We start from the raw sequence: 26442 nt of genomic DNA, 5'->3' as shown, positions 1-26442 counted from the left end.
GGCAGGTGTCTGTGCCACCTGCAGGGACAGCCAGGGCAGCTCTGGGGACGTTTGTGCTGCTCCCAGAGCTTTCCCATCACAAGTTCAGACTGAATGGGAGGAGAAGAGGAAACTGTTCTGAGCAAACACCCTGAGTGAGTGATGCTTTCCCATCTCTCTGGATTTCCTGTAGATTGAATTTCTGAGGAGGCTCCCTAGGGCTGCTGCTGCCCCCTCAGCTCCCCACACCTGTGTTGTGTTATCTCTGTGCCTTTTAATTGTGTTGAATCCTCTGAAGTCGTGAGAATTGTTCTGGTTTGCCACCTGTGTCCTCTGAAAAGGCAGTTTAAAAAAGGAGGGGGTAAAAAAGACTTTTCTACCCCTGTATATTTGCAGAGTACATTTTAAATCCCTCTGGTTTCTTTGAATACTCATCTCAGTACCTGTTCTCTGACTTGAAAATATTTTTCCACAATAACAAGCACAGGAATCGCTGTGTGCCCTCTGCAAAGTTATTGCAGAGAATTCAAGTATGGCAAACAAGAAAATCCCACTTTCCTCAGTGTTTTTAAAGGTCAGAAATTCCTACTAACCTGTGCTAGTAGAGCTTCTCTCCTATAACTTACAGCTCAGGTAAACCCTAATTTATATCAGAATTATTTTCTAATTTTTTTTTAATCTGCCTGCACTCTGAATAAGTGAGCCAAAGCTGTGCCATGACTTGCTGTGGGAATTGTGTCAAGTCTCTGGCACTGGGGTGATCAGGCAGGGGATTTGTGTGGGACACCACCGTGGCTGCACTGCAAAGGTCTCAGCTCACACATCTTCATTGCAAACTGGTTAAAAATCGGTGTAAAATGGGTGTGGATGTGAAGTGCTGCAGGCTGGCCGGGCCCACGGTGTGTGACACATGCAGGCTGCTTAAAAATGACTTTATACTGGGTATTTATGTGTGCAGTGCTGTGTGTGCAACACCTGCAAACTGGTTAAAAATCTCTTTATACTGGGTATTTGTGTTTGTGTGCAGTGCTGGGTGTGCAAAACTGGTTAAAAATTACTTTCTACTGAGTACTTGTCTGTGCAGTGTGACACATGCAGACTGGTGAAAAATCTCTTTATACTGGGTATTTGTGTGTGTGTGCAGTGCTGGGTGTGCAACACCTGCAGACTGGTTAAAAATGACTTTATACTGGGTACTTGTCTGTGCAGTGCTGGGTGTGCAACACCTGCAAACTGGTTAAAAATCTCTTTACACTGGGTATTTCTGTGTGTGTGTGCAGTGCTGTGTGTGACACATGCAGACTGGTTAAAAATCTCTTTTCACTGGGTATTTGTGTGTGCAGTGCTGGGTGTGCAACACCTGCAAATTGGTTACAAATCACTTTATACTGGGTATTTGTGTTTGTGTGTGCAGTGCTGTGTGTCACACATGCAGACTGGTTAAAAATCTCTTCTCACTGGGTATCAGTGTGTGCAGTGCTGCAGCCCCTGGCCATGAATGTAACATGCAGACTGGTTAAAAATGACTTTACATTCTAAATGGGTGTTTGTGTGTGCAGTGCTGTGTGTAACACACACACTGGTTTACAATCACCTTACACTGGCTGTTCCTGTGTGCAGTGCTGTGTGTAGCACACACACTGGTTTACAATCACTTTACACTGGCTGTTCCTGTGTGCAGTGCTGTGTGTAGCACACAGCCTGGTTTACAATCACTTTACACTGGACATTTCTGTGTGCAGTGCTGTGTGTAACACACACATTGGTTTACAATCTCTTTACACTGGCTGTTCCTGTGTGCAGTGCTGTGTGTAGCACACAGCCTGGTTTACAATCACTTTACACTGTGTATTTCAGTGTGCAGTGCTGTGTGTAACACACACACTGGTTTACAATCACTTTACACTGGCTGTTCCTGTGTGCAGTGCTGTGTGTGACACACACACTGGTTTACAACCACCTTACACTGGGTATTTGTGTGTGCAGTGCTGTGTGTAACACACACACTGGTTTACAATCACTTTACACTGTGTATTTCTGTGTGCAGTGCTGTGTGTAACACACACACTGGTTTACAATCACTTTACACTGGCTGTTCCGGTGTGCAGTGCTGTGTGTAACACACAGCCTGGTTTACAATCACTTTACACTGTGTATTTCTGTGTGCAGTGCTGTGTGTAACACACACACTGGCTTACAACCACCTTACACTGGCTGTTCCTGTGTGTAACCCCAATCTCCCCCCACAGCTCTACATCCAGACCACCACGCTCACCATCTCCATGAACCTGAGCGCGTCGGTGGCGCTGGGGATGCTCTACATGCCCAAGGTTTACATCATCATCTTCCACCCCGAGCTCAACGTGCAGAAGCGCAAGCGCAGCTTCAAGGCGGTGGTGACGGCGGCCACCATGTCCTCGCGCCTGTCCCACAAGCCCAGCGACCGCCCCAACGGCGAGGCCAAGACGGAGCTGTGCGAGAACCTGGACCCCAGCAGTGAGTAGAGCCCAGCCCTGCCTGCCCTGTGCCGCTTGCTCCGCTCCATCCCCGCGCTCGCAGCTCTGCCCGCGCGGCGATTCTCCGCTGGGGCGTTGGCAATTCTCTGGGTTTGGGGCTGCTGGGGCTCGGGGGTTGCCCCAGGCTGCCACAACAAGGCTGGATGAGAAGTTCTGTGAGGAGCAGCTGCTCCTGGTGCTTCAGGCAGGTTTCAGCCACGAGGTGCTGGGATGTAAGCCATGCCTAGAGGCCATCAGCTCTGTTTGTCTGCTCAGCTTGCACAGTGCCTTTAGCCAGCAGAGGAACTGCACACAGGGTCTGCAGACACTCATTTCTTCCACAAGCAGCAGTCCAAACACATGGGGTACTGAGGGGGCTTTTGTAGGGTCAGGGTGCCTTAGAAACCACCCACTGGCATAGGGGATTGTAGGACTGACCAGCTACCAAGGGTTTTAGGTAAAAAGTGACCAATAACCCAAGGGACCAAAAAAGGACCAGTTAAAGCACAAAGAGATAATGCAGGGTCTGCAAAGAGGGTGAAATATTTCTAGTATTGGTCATTCTAAGTAAGCCATTTCTTATCTAAGGGATGATTTTCCAGGGAGGCCCTGTCAGGGTTTCTGCTCCTTCCACAGTTTTTGGCTCCGGGTGGGTTTGAAATTCTCCGGTTTTGGCTCCGCTGTTTGAGCTGTGCCTTTTGGCAGGGTTAAAAAGCTCAGGAGGGGTTCAGGAGCTGTGAGAGACTCGTGTCCCTTTGCTTTCCCTTGTGTGAGGGATCATCCCTGGGCACAGGTCCTGCAACACCAAATGCAGTAACTCTGCTAACCCCAGTCTCCATCCTGGCTCTTGCAAAGCTGCTTTGCAAAAGTCTCACAATCCCTGAAGATTCCCATTTAGGGATTTTATCTGGTCTTAATGCAAATCTTGCCACCGATTTAAAAGGAAAATAGATGGCAAAGACACTTCTAGTTTCCTTAATGTGCATAGCAGAGGATAGCACAGCACGAAATTACAGACTGAGGCCATCAGATTTGATTTGCATTTGAATCTGGAAGGAGCTGAGGAAGGAGGCAGCTGCACAACTGCTCAGCACCCTGCAAAGCTTGGGCATGGCTGCAGATTTGGTGCAAAACCAGGTGTGAATGGGGAGAAATGTCCTTTCCCTGCCCCTGCTCTGCTGCAATCCCTGCCACTTGTCCCAGTAATGAATTCCTGTCCCATTGATGCTGCTGGAATTCCTGTCCCATTGATGCTGCTGGAATTCCTGTGTTAGAGCTGCTGGAATTCCTGTCCCAGTAATGAATTCCTGTCCCATTGATGCTGCTGGAATTCCTGTGTTAGAGCTGCTGGAATTCCTGTCCCAGTAATGAATTCCTGTCCCATTGATGCTGCTGGAATTCCTGTGTTAGTGCTGCTGGAATTCCTGTCCCATTAATGAATTCCTGACCCATTGATGCTGCTGGAATTCCTGTGTTAGAGCTGCTGGAATTCCTGTCCCAGTAATGAATTCTTGTCCCATTGATGCTGCTGGAATTCCTGTGTTAGAGCTGCTGGAATTCCTGTCCCAGTGATGAATTCCTGTCCCATTGATGCTGCTGGAATTCCTGTGTTAGTGCTGCTGGAATTCCTGTCCCATTAATGAATTCCTGTCCCATTGATGCTGCTGGAATTCCTGTGTTAGTGCTGCTGGAATTCCTGTCCCAGTAATGAATTCCTGTCCCATTGATGCTGCTGGAATTCCTGTCCCAGTAATGAACTCCTGTCCCATTGATGCTGCTGGAATTCCTGTGTTAATGCTGCTGGAATTCCTGTCCCAGTAATGAATTCCTGTCCCATTGATGCTGCTGGAATTCCTGTCCCAGTAATGAATTCCTGTCCCATTGATGCTGCTGGAATTCCTGTGTTAGTGCTGCTGGAATTCCTGTCCCAGTAATGAATTCCTGTCCCGTTGATGCTGCTGGAATTCCTGTCCCATTAATGAATTCCTGTCCCATTGATGCTGCTGGAATTCCTGTGTTAATCCTGCTGGAATTCCTGCCTGGAGCAGGCAGCAGATCCCTGACCCTTTCTCTCCCCCCTGCAGGATTTCTCTCTGGTGTCTGACCATGCAGGTCAGGTACAAAATACATCCCAGCTGGAAAAAATAAATTCATCCCTGGGTTCTGACATGGGGCAGGGAGGAAATGGGTCTCACAAATTAAGGACTGTGTTGCAGAGTGCAGGAGGAAATAAAGGAATTCCTGCCCTGGGCTGTCACCCAGTGGCACTCAGGGTCCTCTGCCAAGGCCAGTGTCAGGAAGGGAAGGGAGGAAAAGGGAATTTGGAATCCAGCTGGGCTAGGGCAGGGGAATGTGCTGCTGGTGCACTTCACTAATCACTGCAATCAGTTTCTCCCCACAAAACCCCAAATGTAAGGATTTCATGTCCAAAGTGGACCCAAGAGAAATCACCCAAGCTGTGGTGCTGCAGTGCTCCTGGGACAGCCCAGCCTGGGGACAGCCCAGCCTGGGGACAGCTCAACTGGGGACAGCCCAGCTGGGGACAGCCCAGCTAGGGACAGCCCAGCCTGGGGACAGCCCAGCCTGGGGACAGCCAGCCCAGGTCCCCTCCTGCCTCATCCCCTGGGCTGCCTCCTCTGCTGCCCTCAGACTTCTCGAAGTTTGTTATTGTCCCATCCCACCAAGGGACAGCCAGGTGTTTCTTTGGGAAGGAAATAAATATTTTTAGTGGAAATAAATCCTGCTCAGCTGCCCCCATGTTTCTGGCCTGGCCCAGGACCAGGACAGGTTTCCCAGAGGCTCGAGGGGCAGGGCCCTGCTCTGCCCAGATGTGCCACATCTGCCCTCAGAGGGATTTTAAAGCTCCTGAACGTGGTTGTTAGGAAATGTGCACTGTCTGAGTTTCTGGTTTGGAAACTTTGCTTCTCTTTGAGCCTTTGTGAGGTGTGTATTTTTTAAAGCATTTTCATGATTTGTCTGGAATTCCATCTGTTCACAGTCTGAGCTGCACCAGCACTACTCATTCATTGCCCAGGTCTGTGTGTTCATAACAGGTGTTAGAAAATCAAATGGAATAAACTTCTGCTGGAATTAAAAGTTGTTTGGTGCATTAGTGACAGTGGAACTGCTTCAGTTGCTGTCCTATAGCATTGATTAGGTTATTGATCAGCCCCCTGATCAGGCAGCATTCATCAGTGTGGATAAAAGTAATTCACTCTGAATTCAGTTTCTTTGTACAAAGTTTGAATATTCTGTTGAATAAAAGTTGTTTCCAGTTCCATATTTAGGTGGGGAAAATGCAAATTGTATTAGTGAGCTTTAAACAAAAAAAATCGTAAATCCAAGCAAAACTCCTCAAACTTCATTTTCAGTGAAATTTTGAGTATGGTGTCCGTATATAAAAATGAGTTGGATGTTTTTATAGCAATTTCACTTTAAAAATATTTTATACTGTGAACAGGGAAATTTCCAGAGTTTTACCAATCAGGAAATAGGAAATGTGAATTACAAACTGCCCTGGATGCATCAACTCTCAGAGCAATTTTTTTAAAAAATCTCAAGTATCTCCTTTCAAAAGCAAACCAAAGGATGTTTTTTCAGTATTTCTTGGTGCAATTGGCTTTGCTCCCCTGGGTGCCCCTGGCTGTGGGGCAGGGTTTGGTTCTGGGAGCCAAGCAAGGCTCTGGGGCTCAGGGGAAATTCCTGGGGAGGAAAAGAACCAGAGCTGGCCTGGCTCAGCTCTCTGTGCAAGAACAGGGGGGCTGCAGATTGGTTTTGTCTGTACAGTGAGGGTTTGCAGTTTGATTTTCTCTCTGTGCATTGGGGTTCCAGTTTGATTTTCTCTGTACAGTGAGGGTTCCCAGTTTGATTTTCTCTTTGTACATTGGGGTTCCAGTTTGATTTTCTCTATACAGTGGGGTTCCCAGTTTGATTTTCTTTCTGTACATTGGGGTTCCCAGTTTGATTTTCTCTCTGTACATTGGGGTTCTCAGTTTGATTTTCTCTGTACAGTGGGTTCCCAGTTTGATTTTCTCTCTGTACATTGGGGTTCCCAGTTTGATTTTCTCTCTGTAAATTGGGGTTCTCAGTTTGATTTTCTCTGTACAGTGGGTTCCCAGTTTGATTTTCTCTCTGTACAGTGAGGGTTCCAGTTTGATTTTCTCTGTACAATGGGTTCCAGTTTGATTTTGTGTCTCAGGGGCTGTGCTGGTGCTTGCTCAGCTGCTGCTGCTGTTTCTGCTGGAAAGCCAGGAGTGTTCCCCCAGGGCAGGGAGCACCAGCACGGGACCCCTGTGCCTTCAAACACTGGGAATTTGGGGGCTGAGCCCAGATTTATGGCCTGCCCTGCTCACAGGCCCCAGTCAAACCACAAATGTGGGTGGTTTTACAGAGAAACAGAGAAAAGACCTGCAAGTGTTAGCAGCCCTTTAAAAGAGCAGAGCAGCTGGGGCTGCCCCTGGATGCCAAGGCCAGGTTGGACACTGGGGACAGTGGAGGTGTCCCTGCCATGGCAGGGTGGCTCTGGGGGGAATTTGGGGTCTCTTCCAGCCCAGACCCCTCTGGGGATGGGGATGTGAAGGTTTGTGAGCCCCCTGAGGAGCAGGATCCTCATCCTGGGGAGGCATGCACACAGCTCTGGGGCAGTGTGCTGCAGCTCAGAACAGAAATGTGCAGAGCCCTTGGGAGGGGATTGAGTCCAAAAGGAGCCAGGATTGCCATGAGAGGAGAATCCCCCGGGGCAGTGAGCTCCTCTCTGCTGTGCCACACATTCCATGGGATCCCTGGAAAGGCAGAAGTGTCACAAGCTGAGCTGGGAGGGCTTCCCTGCTGAATGGGATTTATTCAGGCCAAGCCTCCAGTCCATTCAGAGCTCTGTCACCATTGCTGTTTGCCATCTGGCATGTGCCTGCTGTCACTCCCTGCACGGCTTTCCCTGCTGGGCACGGCTGGGCTGGCATCAGCAGGAGCTGCTGCACAGCACCTCCCACCCTGGGATGTTTGTTGTGCTCTCTGTGTGTCTCTGGTTGAATTTCACTGCTTGGGAAGGTGTTTGTGGTGGAGCTGAGGTGTGTGAGGCAGTGAGGGCCCTGCTGGGCTGGAGAGAAATTTTTGAACCTGCATCCCATACTGAATTTAGACTGAGATTTAGATGGAATTGCTCCTTCCACCTTCCTGGGGAACACTCAGATGGCTGATGGTGATGCCAAGGAGCCTGGGAGTGCCTCTGGGGCTGAGGAGGGATGGGGGCTCTGAGCCTGCAGCCAAACACCCAGAGCTGGTTCAGGAGGAAGGAGAAGCCAGCCCAGCCAGCCCTGCTCTCCTTGGGCAGTGTTTGAGGTGCCTGAGCTCCTGCCCTGGCTCTGGGGCTGCCCAGGGCTGGTTCCTGTGCTGTGTCCCAGGCTGGGGCAGGGGATGAGGAGCCCAGGGCTGGTTCCTGTGCTGGTTCCTGTGCTGGGGCAGGGGATGAGGAGCCCAGGGCTGGTTCCTGTGCTGGGGCAGGGGATGCAGGAGCCCAGGGCTGGTTCCTGAGCTGGGGCAGGGGATGAGGAGCCCAGGGCTGGTTCCTGTGCTGGTTCCTGAGCTGGGGCAGGGGATGAGGAGCCCAGGGCTGGTTCCTGTGCTGTGCCCCAGGCTGGGGCAGGGGATGCAGGAGCCCAAGGCTGGTTCCTGTGCTGGGGCAGGGGATGAGGAGCCCAGGGCTGGTTCCTGTGCTGGTTCCTGAGCTGGTTCCTGTGCTGGGGCAGGGGATGAGGAGCCCAGGTCTGGTTCCTGAGCTGTGCCCCAGGCTGGGGCAGGGGATGCAGGAGCCCAAGGCTGGTTCCTGTGCTGGTTCCTGAGCTGGGGCAGGGGATGAGGAGCCCAGGGCTGGTTCCTGTGCTGTGCCCCAGGCTGGGGCAGGGGATGCAGGAGCCCAAGGCTGGTTCCTGTGCTGGGGCAGGGGATGAGGAGCCCAGGGCTGGTTCCTGTGCTGGTTCCTGAGCTGGTTCCTGTGCTGGGGCAGGGGATGAGGAGCCCAGGTCTGGTTCCTGAGCTGTGCCCCAGGCTGGGGCAGGGGATGCAGGAGCCCAAGGCTGGTTCCTGTGCTGGTTCCTGAGCTGGGGCAGGGGATGAGGAGCCCAGGGCTGGTTCCTGAGCTGGTTCCTGAGCTGGGGCAGGGGATGAGGAGCCCAGGGCAGGGCGGGCTGGGAGCTCCTGTGCCCAGACCCATCCTACACTCAATGTGTTTACTTTCCCTGTAGACTCTATACCAGCAGTAAGAAAGAGTGTTCAAAAGTCTGTTACTTGGTACACTCTTCCACCCACTGTGTAGCTTTTGCCTGCTTTCCCAAAAGGTAAGGAAAACCCAGCTTCTATTATTTTATTCTCAAATGACGATGATGATGATGATGACTCTTTTTGTTATACACATAATAATATGAGAACTGTTCATTAGTGCAGCTGTGTTAAAACAAATGTCTAACTTAAAAATTGTTCACAATCCTGTGACCAAAAGCTGCTGGGAGGGTTTGCCTGGGCAAGGGAGAGCCCTGGTGTGGGTGGTTCCAGTCCCTGCTGGAATCCTCAGCACCAGCTCTGAGAGGTCTCCTGCTCCCACCACTGCAGCTGGGTCCCCTAAAGCCCTTGAGGATGGAGATATTTGTTTAAAAATGAACAAACAAATGATCAGAAGTTAATTCTGGCCACCAGAACTCAGGCAGTGTTTACTGAGTCACCCCCAACACCTCCACTCAGGCAGCAAAGAGAACTTTCGCCAAAGTACGATGGATAAAACTATCAGTGATTCCAAAACTGTCAGTGATTCCAAAACTGTCAATGGATCCAAAACTATCAGTGATTCCAAAACTATCAATGGATCCAAAACTATCAGTGATTCCAAAACTGTCAGTGATTCCAAAACTATCAATGGATCCAAAACTGTCAATGGATCCAAAACTGTCAATGGATCCAAAACTATCAATGATTCCAAAACTGTCAGTGATTCCAAAACTATCAATGGATCCAAAACTATCAGTGATTTCAAAACTATCAATGATTCCAAAACTATCAATGGATCCAAAACTGTCAATGGATCCAAAACTGTCAATGATTCCAAAACTATCAGTGATTTCAAAACTATCAGTGATTCCAAAACTATCAATGGATCCAAAACTGTCAGTGATTCCAAACCTGTCAGTGATTCCAAACCTGTCAGTGATTCCAAAACTGTCAGTGATTCCAAAACTGTCAGTGATTCCAAAACTGTCAGTGATTCCAAAACTATCAATGATTCCAAAACTGTCAGTGATTCCAAAACTGTCAGTGATTCCACACCTGTCAGTGGCTCCAAAGTTGAAAAGCTGCTTTTGCCCCCGTGGAACACGAGTGAACAATTTTTGAGGGCTGGCTTTTCCTGCGTGCCGTGGCTGCCTCGTGGTGATGTGCTGCTGTGAGAGCTCCTGTGGTGTTTGTGGTGCATCAGCCTGGGATTCCTGGGGCAGGGAGGGACTGAGGGAGCCTCTGATACTGGAGAGAAGTGATTACCCACCTTTAATAAGTATTTCTCACAGTTCCCTGTGTGCTCAGGGGGCTTTGCCCAGGTACAAAAGGTCGGACCTGACCTGGTTCTTGTGGTGCTGGAAATATCCCTGTATTGTATTCAGCATTCAGAATGGTTGGCTGGGCCCTAACAGGCGAGAACTTCTATCAGCAAAGGTTGGAGTGTTGCTTGAATGGAGTCTCTGAGTCACAGGAAAAGAAATTACCAGTATCTCTGGCTGGTGAAAATTGCCCCAGCGCCAGCATCAATTCAGACCTCGCTGAGAGCTCAAATTGGTTTTTATTGTATTTGAATCAGGGCCATTATGCCCACTCCAGCTCGGCAGAAAGGATGGGAGGGAGAAGCTCTCAGGGCTGCATGGGCTGGGCTGGGCTGGGAATGGGAATGGGACAGAGCAGCCCAGGGCAGAGGGAACACTCAGAGAATTACTGCAGTGAGGGCACAGAGGAAAGAGCAGCTCTGGGCAGATGGAGATGAGGGAGAGAGATGGAAGACACCTAACTATCCAGAGAATTCGATTTTTTAAATAAAACAAGACTTTCTTTTTAAATGGCACAAAAATAATTAGGTGCTCAGATTCTAAAATTTTTTTTTTTCATGTAACAATGGAGATAATCTAAGGAATTGCTGTCTGCAAAGGCACACAAATAACTCTGTCATCCAAGTCCTATAAAAAACAATTGGCCACTCAGATTCTCTGAGCAGATTTTAAAATTTGATCCAGAAAAGCTTTGAAAATGCTGCAGCCAGGGATGGTGCTGTCCTGGCAGTGCTCCTCTGCTCCAGGCTGTTTTCCACCTCTGCCCCAGCCCTGCTGCAGCTCCTGGAGCCCTGATGCTGTTTTGATTTGTTCTCCCAGGAATACAAAACCAAAAGCAGCATGAAACAATGCAGTGTATTAAAAACAAAGCTGGCTGGCAGGAACACACCAGCCTGGCTGTAAAGTGACACTTGTTTTGCTGTAAGGTGTTTGCAGTGAGCAGAGCTGAGCCCGACGTGGCTGTAGCAATTTGTGCTTGTGATGCACAGACAGGTGTGTTTGCAATGCTTGAAATTGTTCCCTGGCAGTGACAAACGGGGCTGCTCTGCTCCTCAGGCTGATGGGAACACAGGGCTTGGAGAACTCCTTGTGCTGGCTGCGAGGGGAGAAATTGTCCATCAGGGAGCGAGGCAAGGGAACATCTGAGGCTCTGCAGAGCTCAGGGGGCAGCTGGCACTGCAGGACACCATGGAGGGCTGGTCCCAGCTTTGGGACAGCCTGGTGGTCCAGGGGACAGGGAGATGGCCCATGGCACAGAGAGGTGCCTGGGGACAGCCTGGTGGCCCAGGGGACAGGACAGAGAGGTGGCCCAGGGAACAGTCTGGTGGCCCTGCACAAAGGCAGGTGGCCCAGGGGACTGGCAGGTGGCCCAGGGGACAGCCTGGTGGCCCTGGGGACAGCCTGGTGACCCAGGGGACAGGACAGAGAGGTGGCCCTGGGCACAGGGAGGTGGCCCAGGGGACAGGCAGGTGGCCCAGGGAACAGCCTGGTGGCCCTGGGCACAGGTAGGTGGCCTGGGGACAGGACAGAGAGGTGGCCCTGGGCACAGAGAGGTGGCCCAGGGGACAGCCTGGTGGCCCTGGGCACAGGGAGGTGGCCCAGGGGACAGGCTGGTGGTCCAGGGGACAGGCAGGTGGCCCAAGGAACAGCCTGGTGGCCCAGGGGACAGCCTGGTGGCCCAGGGAACAGCCTGGTGGCCCTGGGGACAGAACAGAGAGGTGGCCCTGGGCACAGGGAGGTGGCCCAGGGGACTGCCTGGTGGCCCTGGGCACAGCCTGGTAGCCCTGGGCACAGCCTGGTAGCCCAGGGGACAGGCTGGTGGTCCAGGGGACTGGCAGGTGGCCCAGGGGACAGAGAGGTGGCCCTGGGCACAGGGAGGTGGCCCAGGGGACAGCCTGGTGGCCCTGGGCACAGGCAGCTCTTTGAAGGCTCTGGTTCCCAGCTCTGTGGCTCTGGGGCTCAGCCTCCAGTGTGTGCTGTGCAATAATTATTTGCTGGATTGAAGTGTCATTTTTGTTTTAAGTCTGGCCATTTCCATCCTGAGCAAACACTCTGTGTTTAACCCCACTGAGGGATTTTCTGTTCCATGGAGGCTCCTAAGAAATGAGAATTTGCACTCAAAATTGGGAACTGAAAGACTTTGACAGCTCTTCACTGCGTCTGTTTTGATTCTGGAATGGCTGACTGGAAAACTAACCATCACAAATTCCTTCTAATGGTGATGTTCTTATTTTAAAGTGTTGCACAGAGGTGCATCCTGGCTTGGACACTGCCAGCATCCAGGGATCCAGGGCCTGCCCACCCTGCCAGGGAACAATTCCTGCCCAAAATCTCATTTGGGGATGGTGTTACTTTCTTTTTTGCATCTAAAAATAATTACTTTTGATGGTACTTGCCTGCTCCCATATTAATTATCTGCAGACTGTCTCACACTTTTCATGACTTACACAATACAGGACTTGCAATGTGCAGGGAAGTGTCATACTGTTTCCTTTTTTAAAAATTGAAATTCTGAGGGCACTTAAACCATCACCTTTGAGTTTGATGTGTGAATAAAAACACACTCATGGCTAGAAGTGCCTGGCATATGAAAAGCTGTGTAGAGGATGGATGTCTGTGAGCACTAGTAAGGTTTAATTAGTGTGCAGGTATTCATCATTCATTCCATATTTTCTGTCTTCTTATGTGATTTTTTTTCTGGGAGATCTGGTGAGGAGTGAGCACACACAGTTGTACCTCTTGGACCAGTCCCTCTCACTTTCTTGCTTAACAAACTCTCAGCAGCTCTGAGTTCTCCCTTTGACTAATTTATCACTCCTTACATCCTCTCAGGGAGATTCTGTCAAATCTGTAAATTGTAATATCAGGGAAAAGACACGGCTTCTGGCTCTCCTATCTCCCACAGATTTATAATGGCTCCCTCTCTGCCAGGCAGGGCAGTGTCAGGATAACCCCACTGCTGCTGGGCTCTGGCTGCCCTCAGCAGATCCTCACCTCCTCACCTCCATCCCCTTTGGTCCCTGAGATCACTGGAATCCAGTCTGTGGGGAGCAGCTCACAGCTGCAGAGCTCCCAGCAGCAGCAGCACCAGGGGCTGGAGGGGCTGATTCAGTTCATAACTCTACTGAAAATTTGGCAAGTGAGTTCAAAAAGGAAATTCTAATAATGATGGGGTAAAAAGGCCAGGAGAAAAACCCCGAGCAATATTGCAGCAAAATTAATCTCTCAAATACACGAATCCAGGCAGTTTTTGGTGGGCATGATTGCAAGGATGGAGAAAGCTGCTCAGATTGTGTAAGAGCAGCAGAAAATCTGTTCCTGCCTCGCTGTGTGGAGCTGTCCAAACCCTGTTTTGTCACCCTGTGGGAAGCAAAGCACAGAAAATCCCAGCAGCCAAGGGCTGGGGAGGGTGGGAGCACCCAGAGGACGAGGCACAGCCCAGCCCTGCTCTGGACTGGCTACACATGGGGCACGTCTTGGTTTATGTTGTCACACAAGGTATTTGTGCAGGACCTGGCCTGGGTTGGCTTTTGAGGGCCAGGAAGCAGCAGCAAGTCCAACGATGGCCCATCAGAAATTGGGAATTCTGGGTGTGACAGCTGGGTTCTCCTCTGCTGTCACACCCAACACCTCTGGGAAACGTCCCAGGGGGATGTTGGTGTCTCCTGGCTTCAGGGAAGGAAATTTGGGATGTCCCAGTGAGGAGTGGGATCCATGAGAGGAGAGCATCCCTTGGGCCTTGACAAGAGGAGTTTGGACTTTGGGCTGAGGTTGTTTGGCTTGGACTGACAGCAGGGAACAAAGGCAGGGGCTTATTTTCTAGTCATAGAGAAAAATGGAAAAACAAGGAAGGTAGTTATGTGAAATACATGTAAATTTGTTAAATCCATGTAAAAATCCATGTAAAAATCCATGTAAAAATCCATGTAAAAATCCATGTAAAAATCCACATAAAAATCCATGTAAAATACATGTAAAAATACATGTAAAAATCCCTGCAAATCCGTGAGGCACAGCATGGAGGCAGGGAAGAGGGAAGAAAGGCAGTTCTGGGATGTGAGGTCTGCCTGAGCTCCCCCTCAGTTTTTCCCCTGTTTCCCAAGCTCTGGCTCCCAGCTGGGAGCAGCCTGGCACTGCACCCAGTGAGGTGCCTGTGCTTCTGTTCAGGGGAAAAAGAAACAGAGAAGATAGAGTTGCCATAGTTACACCACTTGTCACGATGCTTATCATGTCCCTGGGATAAAGAGCCCTGCATTAAATCGGGGCTCTTATTAATATCAGCTGTTAAACATTTCCAGGCTATTTGAAATCAAGACTTTCTGCTAAAAAATTAAATGTTGATTGCAGCAAAATGGGGCTGTTTAACAGCGCAGCTCCGGTGTGATTTTGTCAGACACGGTGTAACAGGGTTGTACACCAGGAATACATTTTCCAGTGAATTGAGTCTCCTTGCAGCTCATGAACGTTGGTGATTTTCCTGTTAAGATGTTTGTTACTTGCCACTCTTTGCCAAGGAGTTGGAGCAGGCCAGCTGGCAGGAAGGGAGAGGAGTTCCTGGCTGGGAGGAAGAAAATACTGCTGGTGTGATTGCTGGATGAGCATGGAAAGGCTGGAGAGCTGAAGAGAAGCTTCAGGGTGACCTCACTGTGTCCTCGTGGTGCCTGCAGGGGCTGGCAGGAGAGGTGGAGAGAGAACATGTCCAGGGGCTGCAGGACAGGACAAGGGGATGGCCAGAGGGCAGCCTGGGCTGGGGCAGGGGGCAGGAATCCTGGGGCAGGGGGAAAAGGCACAGCAGCTGCCAGGATGGCAGCACAAACAAAGGCTGGAGAGGTGTGCTGGAACAGGGCAGGGCTGTGCCCTGGGCTTGGGGACAAGGCTCTGGGGACATCCTGCATCCAGCTCAGCCCACAGGCAGGAGGCAGAGGTGAATTGTTTTCCAGCAGCTCTGACTCCAGGCCTCCTTGGGGATGTTTTAGCCATCGCTCAGGTCATCATTTTAATTATGTTTCATGCAAACTGTTTTCACACTTGGCTCTAACAGCTCTCTGCAGAGCCTGGCTTTCCAGGTAAGATAACCAAAGTGCTGTTAATGACTTTGTTTTAAGCAAGTGAAAATAATTTGCTTCCATTTGTTATCTTTCCAGTCCACAGCATTCACACAGCAGCAGTAGAAATGCAGTTGGAATTAGCAGGGTTTCTGTACCGCTGGCTCCAATTAAGGAATATGAGTTGGGTTTGTTTCTTCCCTGCCATAACCTCATAAACATTTGGAGCACATTTGCTAAGATCCTGTGCACCTTTGCAGCTCCACATGTGGTGGTGCAGGTGAGGCTCTGGGGATGGCTTGGTGTGGGGCTGTGCAGTGACTCCTTTGTCCCTGGGATGGTTCCACCCTCCCCCTGGAGCAGGATTTGTGTCCCCACATCCCAGCACACACACACACAGCTCTGCAATCCTTCCTGCTCCAGGTGCTGACCAGCTCCTGCTGCACATCCCCTGGTCCTGATGAGGTTCATGCTCTCCAGCTTCACCTGGCACAGAAGGTTTTATCTGCAAAGCACACACGGAGGAGATGGGGAAAGATGCAGGAGACAGGGAGAGAGTGCAGCCAAAGGTGCTTGAGATGGATGTTCTTCAGCAGTGCTGGACTCCATTCATCTTAGCTTTTGTTTGGAAGGGTACAGCTAATCCCTCTCTATCAGTCTTATTTCCTCACTCAAAATCTCAACCCCGTAGTTCTCTTTCTGGCAAAACCCTGATGGTTTTTCAGGCCATGAGCAGCCTGGCTCTGTTCTGTGACTTTGTAGAATGCAGCCACTGAGAGACCTGATAAGGTGCCAGAACACTGTGGCAGCACAAGAGAGATGTCAAAATGTGAAAGAACAATCCATTTACATTTAGATACCAAATTTTAAATTATTTTCTCCAAGCTTTATTCCATTTGTTGGGGTTTGGGCAAGCATGTAGAATCATTTAGGCCTGTTGCTTTCATCCCACTCTCATCTAAATTCCCCAATTTAAAGGCAGCAGAGCATGGGGATAGCTTTGTCTTTCTGGCAGAGATGGAGAAGCCACGTCGCTCCATTTTGCTTTCAGATGGACTAGAAGTAGGATTTAATAATCAGCCTCTGCTCTGCCTGGCACAAATGATATGGGTTGCTAAGCCAGAATTAAGGAAATGAAAGAGAGGAGCTAAGAATTCCCTGCCCCAGTGACTGCAGAGGGAATGAGAGCTCAGGCTCAGAGCCATCCCAATGTCCAGAGCTGGGAATGCTGAGATGATGTTTCAGATGTTTGATAGCTTCAGATACCTGGGGGCTGCAATAACATTCATTTCTTGCACTGTAAATCTTTGCTCTTTAAGCATGGAAGAGGTTACAAATGTGCATAAAATTGAAGTGCAAGTGATTACATCTGCTCTGAGTCAGTATTGACAGCTCTGCCTTGCTCTGGGGTGCTGGGGGAGCTCCTTCCTGTGTGACCTGTGCCCAAGATAATGAAAAGCAGTCAAGTGATGAAACTCATAAGTGCAAAGAGGATTTTTGCCTCTGTGTATTTGTTTCTAACGTGTTGCTGGCACAGAGATGCAGCTGTTCCCCATCCTGTTAGTCACTCCTGCAAGGGGATGGGTGCAGGCTCTCAGTGTCCCCACTGCTGGAAAGGAACAAGTTCTTGTGCTCTAAGGACTCTGGTCTCCCTGTGCAGGTGTACAGCTTGTCCTGCTGCTGCAGGCTCTGGGTGCCCTGGCATGGGTGAGTGCAAGGGAATTGCAGTTCTGCCAGGGGATTGCAAATTCTGCCAGGCAGCCACTTTACAGCCAGGGTAACTTCAGGCTACACAGGGGACATTCAGGTTGGAAAAGTTTAGGAAAAAATTCTTCACAGAAAGTGCTCAGGCTCCCAGGGAGTGGGGGGAGTGCCCATCCCTGGAAGTGTTTGTTGATTAAGGAGTGCACTAATGGCTAAGGCACGAGCTGAGGTGGCCCTCAGTGCTGGGTTTAGTGGCCGTGGTGAGGGCTGGACTTGCTGATCCTGGAGGCTTTTCCAGCCTCAGTGGTTCCGTGGTTCTGTGGGGTTACCCGTGCCTGTGCTCAGGTCCTGACTGCTGTGTACACCTGTACTGTGGGGTTACCTGTGCCTGGAGCCTGTGCTTGGGTCCTGGCTGCTGTGTACACCTGTACCCATCCTGTGGGGTTACCTGTGCCTGTGCTCAGGTCCTGGCTGCTGTGTACACCTGTACCTGTACTGTGGGGTACCTGTGCCTGGAGCCTGTCTCAGGTCCTGGCTGCTGTGTACACCTGTACCTGTACTGTGGGGTACCTGTGCCTGGAGACTGTGCTCAGTCCTGGTGGGGTTACCTGTGCCTGGAGGCTGTGCTCAGGTCCTGGCTGCTGTGTACACCTGTACTGTGGGGTTACCTGTGCCTGGAGCTGTGCTCAGGTCCTGGCTGCTGTGTACACCTGTACCTGTACTGTGGGGTTACCTGTGCCTGTGCTCAGGTCCTGGCTGCTGTGTACACCTGCACCCCTCACTGTCCCGTACTCGTTCCTTCTCCTGTTGGCACTGTCATTCTTCACCACTAATTAGTGGAAAATCAGCAGGAAATGGCGTTTAACTGTGACAGGAATGCTCTTGTTAAGGTTTAAGGCTCTTTTGAAAGGTCTCCTTCTCTTTCCAAAGAAGTTACACGGTGCAGATGCCTCCGGAGCACCTTCGTTTGCGAACAGGCAGGCAGCAGCCGGGATATTTCCTCCCTGCCCACATCTGGGGTATAAAACAAGGGCGAGCCCTTGGCGTGCTGGCTCGCCCATCGAGGAAGCGCTGCTGCAGCGGGGCTCGGGAATGTCCCTGCAGCTGCTCCTGGCTCGCTGCCAGCCGAGCTGACATAATTAAGTGTGCATTAATTAACATGTGTGCGTAGTTCGCAATGTTCGCTGTCGGGAGCCTCGCCCTTTGCCAGGGCGGCAGCGGAGCGTGTGAGACCGGGATCTGTGCGGAGAGCAGGGATGCTGTGTCTGCTGGATCCGAGCGTGGCAACGCTGATGTTCCATTAGCGTCCCCATTCTCATGGAAATTAATTTCTTCGAGGGAAATGGAATCCATACCTGGTGCTAATTGCCAGTGATAATGATGAGCTGTGACTCGGGAGGGATTCATTAGCGAGGCGATGTCTCTCTCCTGAGCTGCCCCAGCCTGGCATGGTCTGGAAGCTGCTCAGAGGCTGAGCTGGGGTCAGTGCAGGAGGGTGGGGAACTGCTCCAGCAGCCAGCAGGGACATGATCCCACCGGCCCAACAGCCTTTCAACAAGGAAGATTGTCTTTCCTCTCTGAAAATAACCACGCGGCTTTTATTGATCGTTTTCTCTGAATTATGGATGATGCTTTTGTCAGCTACATTATCCTGGTGAGCAGGGCCGTGCCAAGGATTGTGTCACCGTCTCAGAGCCCACCAGGCAGCAATCCTTGGCTCCATCCCTTTGGCACCGGTGCTTCCTTGTCCTCTCGGGAATGAGAAAGGAGTTCTGGGGCTGAACTGGTGACAAAACTCAGCTTGTTTTTGCTGAGAGCCCCAGTGATACCCTGGGGCACTGGAGGGGTGGCATCACCTGAACTCACAGTGGGAGCACCTAAATCTCTGTCATGGAAACGCTGCTGCTCCCTGAAATCCGAGCATGTCCTGGTGAAGCTGAAGTACATCACAAAATAATGCATGGAATTACTTTGCAGCCTGTTCCATGATGACATTTTTCTTCCTCAGGCTCATTTTACCCTTCTTCAGCGTTTAATACATTCCCCAGTTTATTGGATATTTGTAGTGTAGCCTTGAAGATAATGAGTTTTATCCTGGCAGATGTTGGACACCTTTGTGTGCAAGAGGAGTTAATGGGAGCTGAAGATGATCAGCACTTTGTGGGATCAGTGCTTGATTGAGCAGACAGCACTGACTCCTGTCTGGGGCGGGAGGAAAGAGCTGAGTGAGAGTTTCAGGGTAATATTGCAAAGGGCTGCAGCTACACGTGGGGTTCTTAATGTCCGTCTTGGAACTACCTGGGACTAAAATCCTTTCTTTGTCTTTGTGAGTGAAACAGTGAACACCACGGGAAATATTGGTGTTGGGCTGCACTCTGTGCACTGTACTCAAAACAGTCTGAATTGCTGAGGCAGAGCAAGTGAAAAGCCAGCAGTGATGTCTGGGGACACTGCTGGACACCCCAGGGGAGCAGAGGGAGCTGTGCCTGGTCTCTGAGGCCTCAGGGGTGCCTGGGGCTGGCAGAGATTTGGGGGGTGCTGGGGAGACACCCAGAGCTCAGAGGGGTGCTCTGGGTACAGCTCCATGGCCTCTTTGGGTCTGGGTCTGCCCAGGGGCTGAGAGGAGGCCCAAACCCAATGAATTTGAAAAGCACATTTGCAGAACAAACCCAGTTGTTGTTCTCGCCTCTCCCTCCATGGTGTCCTTTAAATCTTCCTGAGGAAGTTTTAAATTAAACACACCACATTAAAACCATTATCCAAAGCGTGAGTGGAGCCTGCCCCAGCTTAGCAGGCTGGAAATACTCAGCAAACTGCTTAAGTTCTGCCAAATTCTCCCAAAGACTCTGGGATTTAGATGTCAGTGTTGTAGCAAATTGGGATAACTGGAAATCCAAGCTCTTTTTTTGGTCTCTGTGGAGTTTAGGTTGGATCTCAGGGAAATGTTCTTCCCCCAGGGAATGGGCACAGCCCCCCAGAGCTCCAGGAGCTGCCAGGGATGCCCAGGTGGGATTTGGGGTGTCTGTCAGGTGGGATTTGGGGTGTCTGTGCAGGGAAGGAGCAGGGCTGGATGATCCTGGTGGGTCCCTTCCAGCTCAGGATATTCTGTGCTTCTGTGTCCTGGATCTGTCAGTGTTGCCAGAGTACTGCAGAACATTTTGCCTTGTGTTCAGCTGCAAATATTTGCAGTTTTTCCTGATGGGAGCATGTAGTGGCGCTCATAAAGTTCTGACTGCTTCGATTTCCTTCTGTTTGCAAACAGATTGAATTTGAAGGTCATAATTGGGAAAGCTGGTACCTTCATCCCCACACTGAAAAATTCTCAGAAGTCATAAAACTATAATAAGAATCACTTTATCCATGAGAAAAGCCAAGTTTAGCCAGGAGATTTAAGAAGTTGGAGGAAATGTCACTGTTTTTGTAAAAAAGAAATCTTAATAGGATCTGGTTGTGGAGCCTCAGCAGCGCAGTCACCCAGACTGCGGGAGCCTGACAAAATCAATCCCTGCTAATTCTGTTTGTAGCCAGAGCTGGGGCTGGAGCTGGGCTGGCCTGGGAGCCTGGCTGGAGTCCTGCAGGCGGGACAGGGGTCAGGAGCCACCGGCATGTCCCCATTCCCAGTGTCCCCATTCCCTGTGTGTCCCCATTCCCAGTGTCCCCATTCCTGGTGTGTCCCCATTCCAATGTCCCCATTCCCAGCACATCCCCCCCTGGGCTCTGGCCGTGTCTGACCGTGTCCCGTTCCCTTGCAGGCCCTGCTGCCAAGAAGAAGTACGTGAGCTACAACAACCTGGTGATCTAGGCCGGCTGCCGTGGGGCGCGGGCCCCGAGCCCGCCAGGCTGAGCTCCCCCACGCAGTCCCGGGAGCGGGCAGGGCCTGATGCCAGGCTGATCCTGGGGTCTGGGATCCATCCATCCATGATGCCAGGCTGATCCCAAGATCAGGGATCCATCCATCCATGATGCCAGGCTGATCCCAAGATCAGGGATCCATCCATCCATTGATGCCGGGCTGATCCCAGGACTGGGGATCCATCACTGCCAGGCTGATCCTGGGATCCATCCATCCATGATGCCAGGCTGATCCCAAGATCAGGAATCCATCCATCCATCGCTGCCGGCTCCGCACGGCGCTGGCCTGGCCCGGCCTGGCCTGGACTCGGGGCTGCTTCGGCCTTGTGGCGCCGTGGTGCCACCCCGGCCTTGTGCCACCATGGCCTTGTGCCACCCCGGCCTTGTGCCACCCTGGCCTTGTGCCACCATGGCTTGTGCCACCATGGCTTGTGCCACCCCGGCCTTGTGCCACCCCGGCCTTGTGCCACCCTGGCCTTGTGCCGCCATGGCCGCGCCTCAGGAGCGGCTCCCCGGGCCCGCTGCGCTCGGCGGCTCTGGACTCGAAGGGGCTAACTCTGTCTTTCTATGTACTTCCAGACTGCAAGTTTTTGAACTCTCTGTACAGTTTGTGAGGATTTTTGCATATTGCCATCCATGTTGTTCCCAGGTCACTGTTTGTGTTCCGGATGCACAGTTTCATTGAGGCCCTGTGCTCTCGGCACTTCTCGAACCAACCGGCAACTGAGGATCTGAGACCTGTCTACATGACTTGTACTATTACTCTTGTATCACTGCAATCCATATACCTTATTTTTTTTAACTAAACCAACAAAAAAAAAAAGAATTTAAAGACCAAAAACTGTGCTGGCGAAGTTTGTTCCCCCCCTTCACACCTCCGATGGGCTGCAGAGGAAGCAAGAAGGATTTTTGCTGAGTTTTAGTAGAGGTCTTGATCTTTGGAATGCATGCCAGTAATGTATTTTATGGTACATGTTAATAATTTATGTTTGATATTTGTATTTGTGTTCTATTTTGTTCTTTTCTTTAAGGTATATGACTATTTTGCAATAATTTCAATGATTCTTATGATATTTGGAAGAAAGAATATGGCTTTTACATGTCTTGAGGTTTTTCTTTGTTGATGCCCCACCATGACTGACCAGTGTGATAAGGACTTACAGAAGCATGTATGTTTTATACTGTTTGTAATAAGTAATTTCGTTAATCTTGCTGCTTATGTGCCAATTTAGTGAAACCAATCTTTGCCGCAACCCCCTCCCTCCCTTTCCATTCTCTCGATCCTGTGATATTATCCAAGAATGTATCAATAAAGGATTTTGGGTAACTTTTTTTTATTTACTCCAATAAATATATTTTTTCAGTTGTTCCCTCCCCCTTCCCCCTTGTGACTTAACATTTATTTCATGACATTGTCAGACATTGAAAATCCCGGCACGGAGGGGCTTGTGCACAAGGAGCAGCTCTGGGGAAAGTCCTGGGGGAGCTGGCAGCTGATTGCAGGGGAAAAGTGCTAGAAAGGGATTTTTAAAGGTGTGTAAGAAGCCCAAAAGCCACGCTGGAGTCCTGCAGTGCCAACCTCCTGTCAGTGTTTGAGATCTCCAACGCTGCTGTCAGCTGCTGAGACTCCTGATCTCTTTGAAGGACATTATGTTCAACAGCACAGCAGAAGGTAATTAAGTGAGCAATTAATCAGAGTCAATCTGCCAGGCACGGGTTGGGTGAGCTGGGGCAGGAAAAGGGGAAAGTTGAGGCAAGAGGTGAGAGGAGACTCATTCCTTTGCAGCACAGCACCTGCAGCACCTTCACATGGCAACCGCGGCTCCGATGGATCCTGGGGAAGGCATTCAGCCTCCCATTTTCTGCAGACAACTTGATCAATTATCCTGATGAGGTTAATCAGCGCCGAGAGGAGCTGTGACAGCTGTGCCAGGGCCAGCACAGAGATGCAGAGCTGGGTGCCACAGCCAGCCTGGCTGCACAGCACGGGCTGGGGGACACTCCTGCACCTCACCATGAACTGCACAGTGAACTCCAGCCTACAGAACTGCACCCAGGTAAAGGCTTTGTTCTCAACAAACTAATTACCAGCCCAGCTAATAGTGAAGGCAGAGGTGCTGCAGTGTTTTCCTTTTCTCATAGACTCAGGGACAGAGCCAGCCTTGGGCTAAATAAGCACATTGCCATCAAACAAAAATTTCTTGCTCAGAGGCGCAACATTTTTTTCTAAATGGGAAATAAAATGGTTTGTTGGTTTGTTTTTCACTTTCTTTTGGTGAAGAGGGACTGAGACAGAAAGAGGAAATGGTGCTGCTGAGAGGGAGTGATGGGGAATTAGGGACCCTGGGTGCATTAATGGCTCTGTCTAAGCTGTACCTCATATATTCATAAATCTGTGTGTGTACATACATGGCCACACCTGTCCTGGGCACGCTGGCAGCCCCAGGCAAAGGCCCCAGTTTTTAGGGAAACCCTCCCATTCAAAGCACCTTTGCCTCAAGGCTGCACAATTCATGTCCTGTCAGTGCTGGGGTATTTCCAGTTTGGGCAAGGAACGCTGGTGGGATTTTCCCACAGCAGTGACACCATGGGGTGCTTTGGGTATCTCCATGGACAGTTATCCTGGCCTGGAGGGGATCCAGGTGACAGCAGTGACTCCAGGTGACACCAGGTGACATCCTGGGGTGCTCTGGGTATCTCCATGGACAGTTATCCTGGCCTGGAGGAGATCCAGGTGACAGCAGTGACACCCTGGGGTGCTCTGGGTATCTCCATGGAGAGCTATCCTGCCCTGGAGGGGATCCAGGTGACAGCAGTGACACCAGCAGTGACACCCTGGGGTGCTCTGGGTATCTCCATGGACAGCTATCCTGGCCTGGAGGGGATCCAGGTGACAGCAGTGACACCCTGGGGTGCTCTGGGTATCTCCATGGACAGTTATCCTGGCCTGGAGGGGATCCAGGTGACACCAGCATTGACACCCTGGGGTGCTCTGGGTATCTCCATGGACAGTTATCCTGGCCTGGAGGGGATCCAGGTGACAGCAGTGACTCCAGGTGACAGCAGTGACACCCTGGAGTGCTCTGGGTATCTCCATGTGGACAGTTACCCTGCCCTGGAGGGGATCCAGGTGACAGCAGTGACTCCAGGTGACACCAGGTGACATCCTGGGGTGCTCTGGGGCCGGAGCATCCCCTCGCCCTGGGGCTGTGCTGAGGGACCCAGCTGCAGACAGGAAATGTTCCCTTCCCTAGTGATGAAGTGCTGTGAAAAACGCCCATGCGATCGTGAAAGGAAAAAATTCCCCAAGAATGGGAGTGATTTTTTTTTTGTTGCCGTTTGTTATTGAGACTGAATCACAGCAAATTGTTTTGGTATGTAAATGCCAAGTTTATTGTTCATTAAAATCATTGCAGAGTTAAGCTTTCTGGGCATGTTGTATGATAGATAATGACAATTATTTAGCCCGAGTCAGAGCTTAGTCTTAATTTGTGACATTAATTGCCTTTATATATAATTAAGTGCACTATAATGCTCCCATATGCAGAATCTGTGCATCCATGAAAGTGCTAATCAAACATATTTATTAATTTCTAAGAGAGCTTTTTGTCAAGGCTTTGATACAGTTGAGTGGTTTTGGGTAAATAACATTTTTTTAAGATGTTTAGCAAAATATTTTGATAATTGCTTTTTGTGCTAGTGGCATGATTAATGTTATTTCTAATAGATGAATAGGAGCTGAGGGGTGAGGAGCTGCTTCCATCCAGCCTGGAGGCAGCATTCCATCAGAACTCCTCAGAGCCCCAGACCTTCCCCAAAGCACATCTGGGCTGAGCTGAGGGTGCCTGAATGCAGGGTACAAACCGGAGCTGTGAGTTTTCTGTTCTTTATTCACCCTCAGCCCACACTTGGGAGGTTTGAATTCCCACTGCTGGGGCTGCCAACTTCAATTCCCTGCTGCCATCAGCAGAGCTTTGTTCAGTCAGTGCAGAGGAGGGAACAGAGGAGGGCTCTGGGCAGGGCTGGGTTATTTCTGTCCCCTGGGAGCTCCAGGGGGAGCAGGGCTGGCAATTTGCTCTCCTTGGTGCAGCCACAATTATTTATTGTTAATAAACAGTCATTTAAACCATGATTTAATTTTAACAATTGAATTTTATAATTAAATTATACATTAAAATTAAATTAATATTTAATTGTAACGATTATTTTGTGTTAATTAAAATCTGTTCTCTGAAAGATTGCTCAAGCACTGGAAAAGGGAAGTGGTGGCATCCACATCCCTGGAAGAGTTCAACATGAGATGTGGCACGTTGCAATGTGGCTGATGGATGTGGTGCTGAAAGTTGGACCTGATGATCTTGGAGGTCTTTTCCAACCTTAACGATTCTGGGATTCAATTCTACTTCTACCACACATTTATTTTCAGCAAATTCTATCTTCAGCAAATGCTGTTATTTTATACTATCCAAGAAGAATACTTTTTTTTTGTTGGTTCTTTTGTTGGTGGTTTTTGGGTTTTTTGTTTTTTTCAGTGGTTTTTGGTTGCTTTTTGTTTTCCCTTAATGCTCTCAACTTTATTTTCCCCTCCAGTTTTCTGGTGCTGATTTTCTGACTGGGCAGAGGGTGGCACTGGGCAGACCCATTGCCTTTCCCCCCCAGCTGTGGCAGGCAATGACAAATCCTCTCTCCTGCCTCCAGGAAGGTTCCAGCAGCCCAGTGACTGCACAGCCCCAGCCCACAATGACAGAATGTCCTTCCTTCCCACCTGCCAAAGAACTCCCAAGCAAGAGGCTTTGTCTGGGTTTATCTCAGCCCCATTGTCCCTGCAGAAGATTTATTAAATCCAGCAGTGACAGCAGTTCTTTCTCCCAGTCACAAGCTTTTATCTTGTTGTTAAAAGTTTTGAGCAGCATCTCACACAACAATCACATCACATACATTTCAATGAGCCCTTCAAGGGAGAGCCTCAGCTAATCTGTGATGAATGTATCTCAATCTAGTGCTCTTTAATTGATAAAAATGACTGTCTCCACTACATTGAATCATAAGATAAGTGAACCTTGCTCTTAACTTTGCAGCTGGTGTAATCCTTACCTGCTCTCTCACGTGTGCCTTTGGAGCAGACAAATCCCTGGAAGTGCCTTTGCCAGTGCCTGAAAGGAGGGTCAGGGGCTCAGCAGAGGTTTCTGGCCATTACAGGTCAGGCAGCAGAGCACAGAGAGAGGATTCTGGCTCTTTGAGTCCCCTGTCCTTCCCTGCTCTGCTCTGGGCTCCCAGCAGCACCAAGGGACCAGCCAGAATTACCCATTTCTGTTTTCCCTGGCCTTATCTTCTCTGGGTATGAGCAGGACACCGACAGTGAAACGACCCAGAACTGTTGTTTGCTCCCACACAGCCCCACAAACTGTCTGCACAGAGGGCAGGGACCTGCCCAGCTTCTCTGGGGATGGCACAGCACTGGGACAGGAGGGACAGCTGGGGATGAGCCCTGGCTGTGTCCCCTGCAGGGACACCTGGGGACACCATCCCTGGCTGTGTCCCCTGCAGGGACACCTGGGGACACCATCCCTGGCTGCAGCCCCAGCTCTGACCTGTGCCTGGCCATCATTTTGTCTCAGTGCACGAGGTTCTGTGGTTTCTTCTCTACTTGGAGCTCCCCACGGCCTCCTCTCCATCCCCAAAAGTTTTCGCTGTTTCCCCAAGACCCCTCCAGTGTTTGGTGTCTCCAGCCCCTCTCCCTGCCGAGCACAATTATCACTGCAGAGCCACTGCCCTCCAAACTGCCACAGC

At 50.4% G+C, this 26442-nt stretch overlaps 1 protein-coding gene across 1 annotated transcript in view; it reads left to right on the top strand.

Moving 5' to 3' along the window:
• Positions 1-21984, top strand: part of GRM7 (glutamate metabotropic receptor 7) — a 201873-nt gene extending 179889 nt beyond the window's left edge. The window contains exons 9-11 of the mRNA XM_033071604.2: positions 2229-2475; positions 8714-8806; positions 20553-21984. Coding sequence (XP_032927495.1) covers positions 2229-2475; positions 8714-8784 — 318 coding nt within the window. The 3' untranslated portion in view covers positions 8785-8806; positions 20553-21984. The remainder of the gene's footprint in view (positions 1-2228; positions 2476-8713; positions 8807-20552) is intronic.
• Positions 21985-26442: the final 4458 nt, after the last annotated feature.

This window comes from Catharus ustulatus, chromosome 13, assembly GCF_009819885.2.
Source record: "Catharus ustulatus isolate bCatUst1 chromosome 13, bCatUst1.pri.v2, whole genome shotgun sequence".
NCBI classification, from domain to species: Eukaryota; Metazoa; Chordata; class Aves; order Passeriformes; family Turdidae; genus Catharus; species Catharus ustulatus.
The sequence above is the reverse complement of the archived record's forward strand: the minus strand, read 5'-3'. Positions and strand labels throughout refer to the sequence as shown.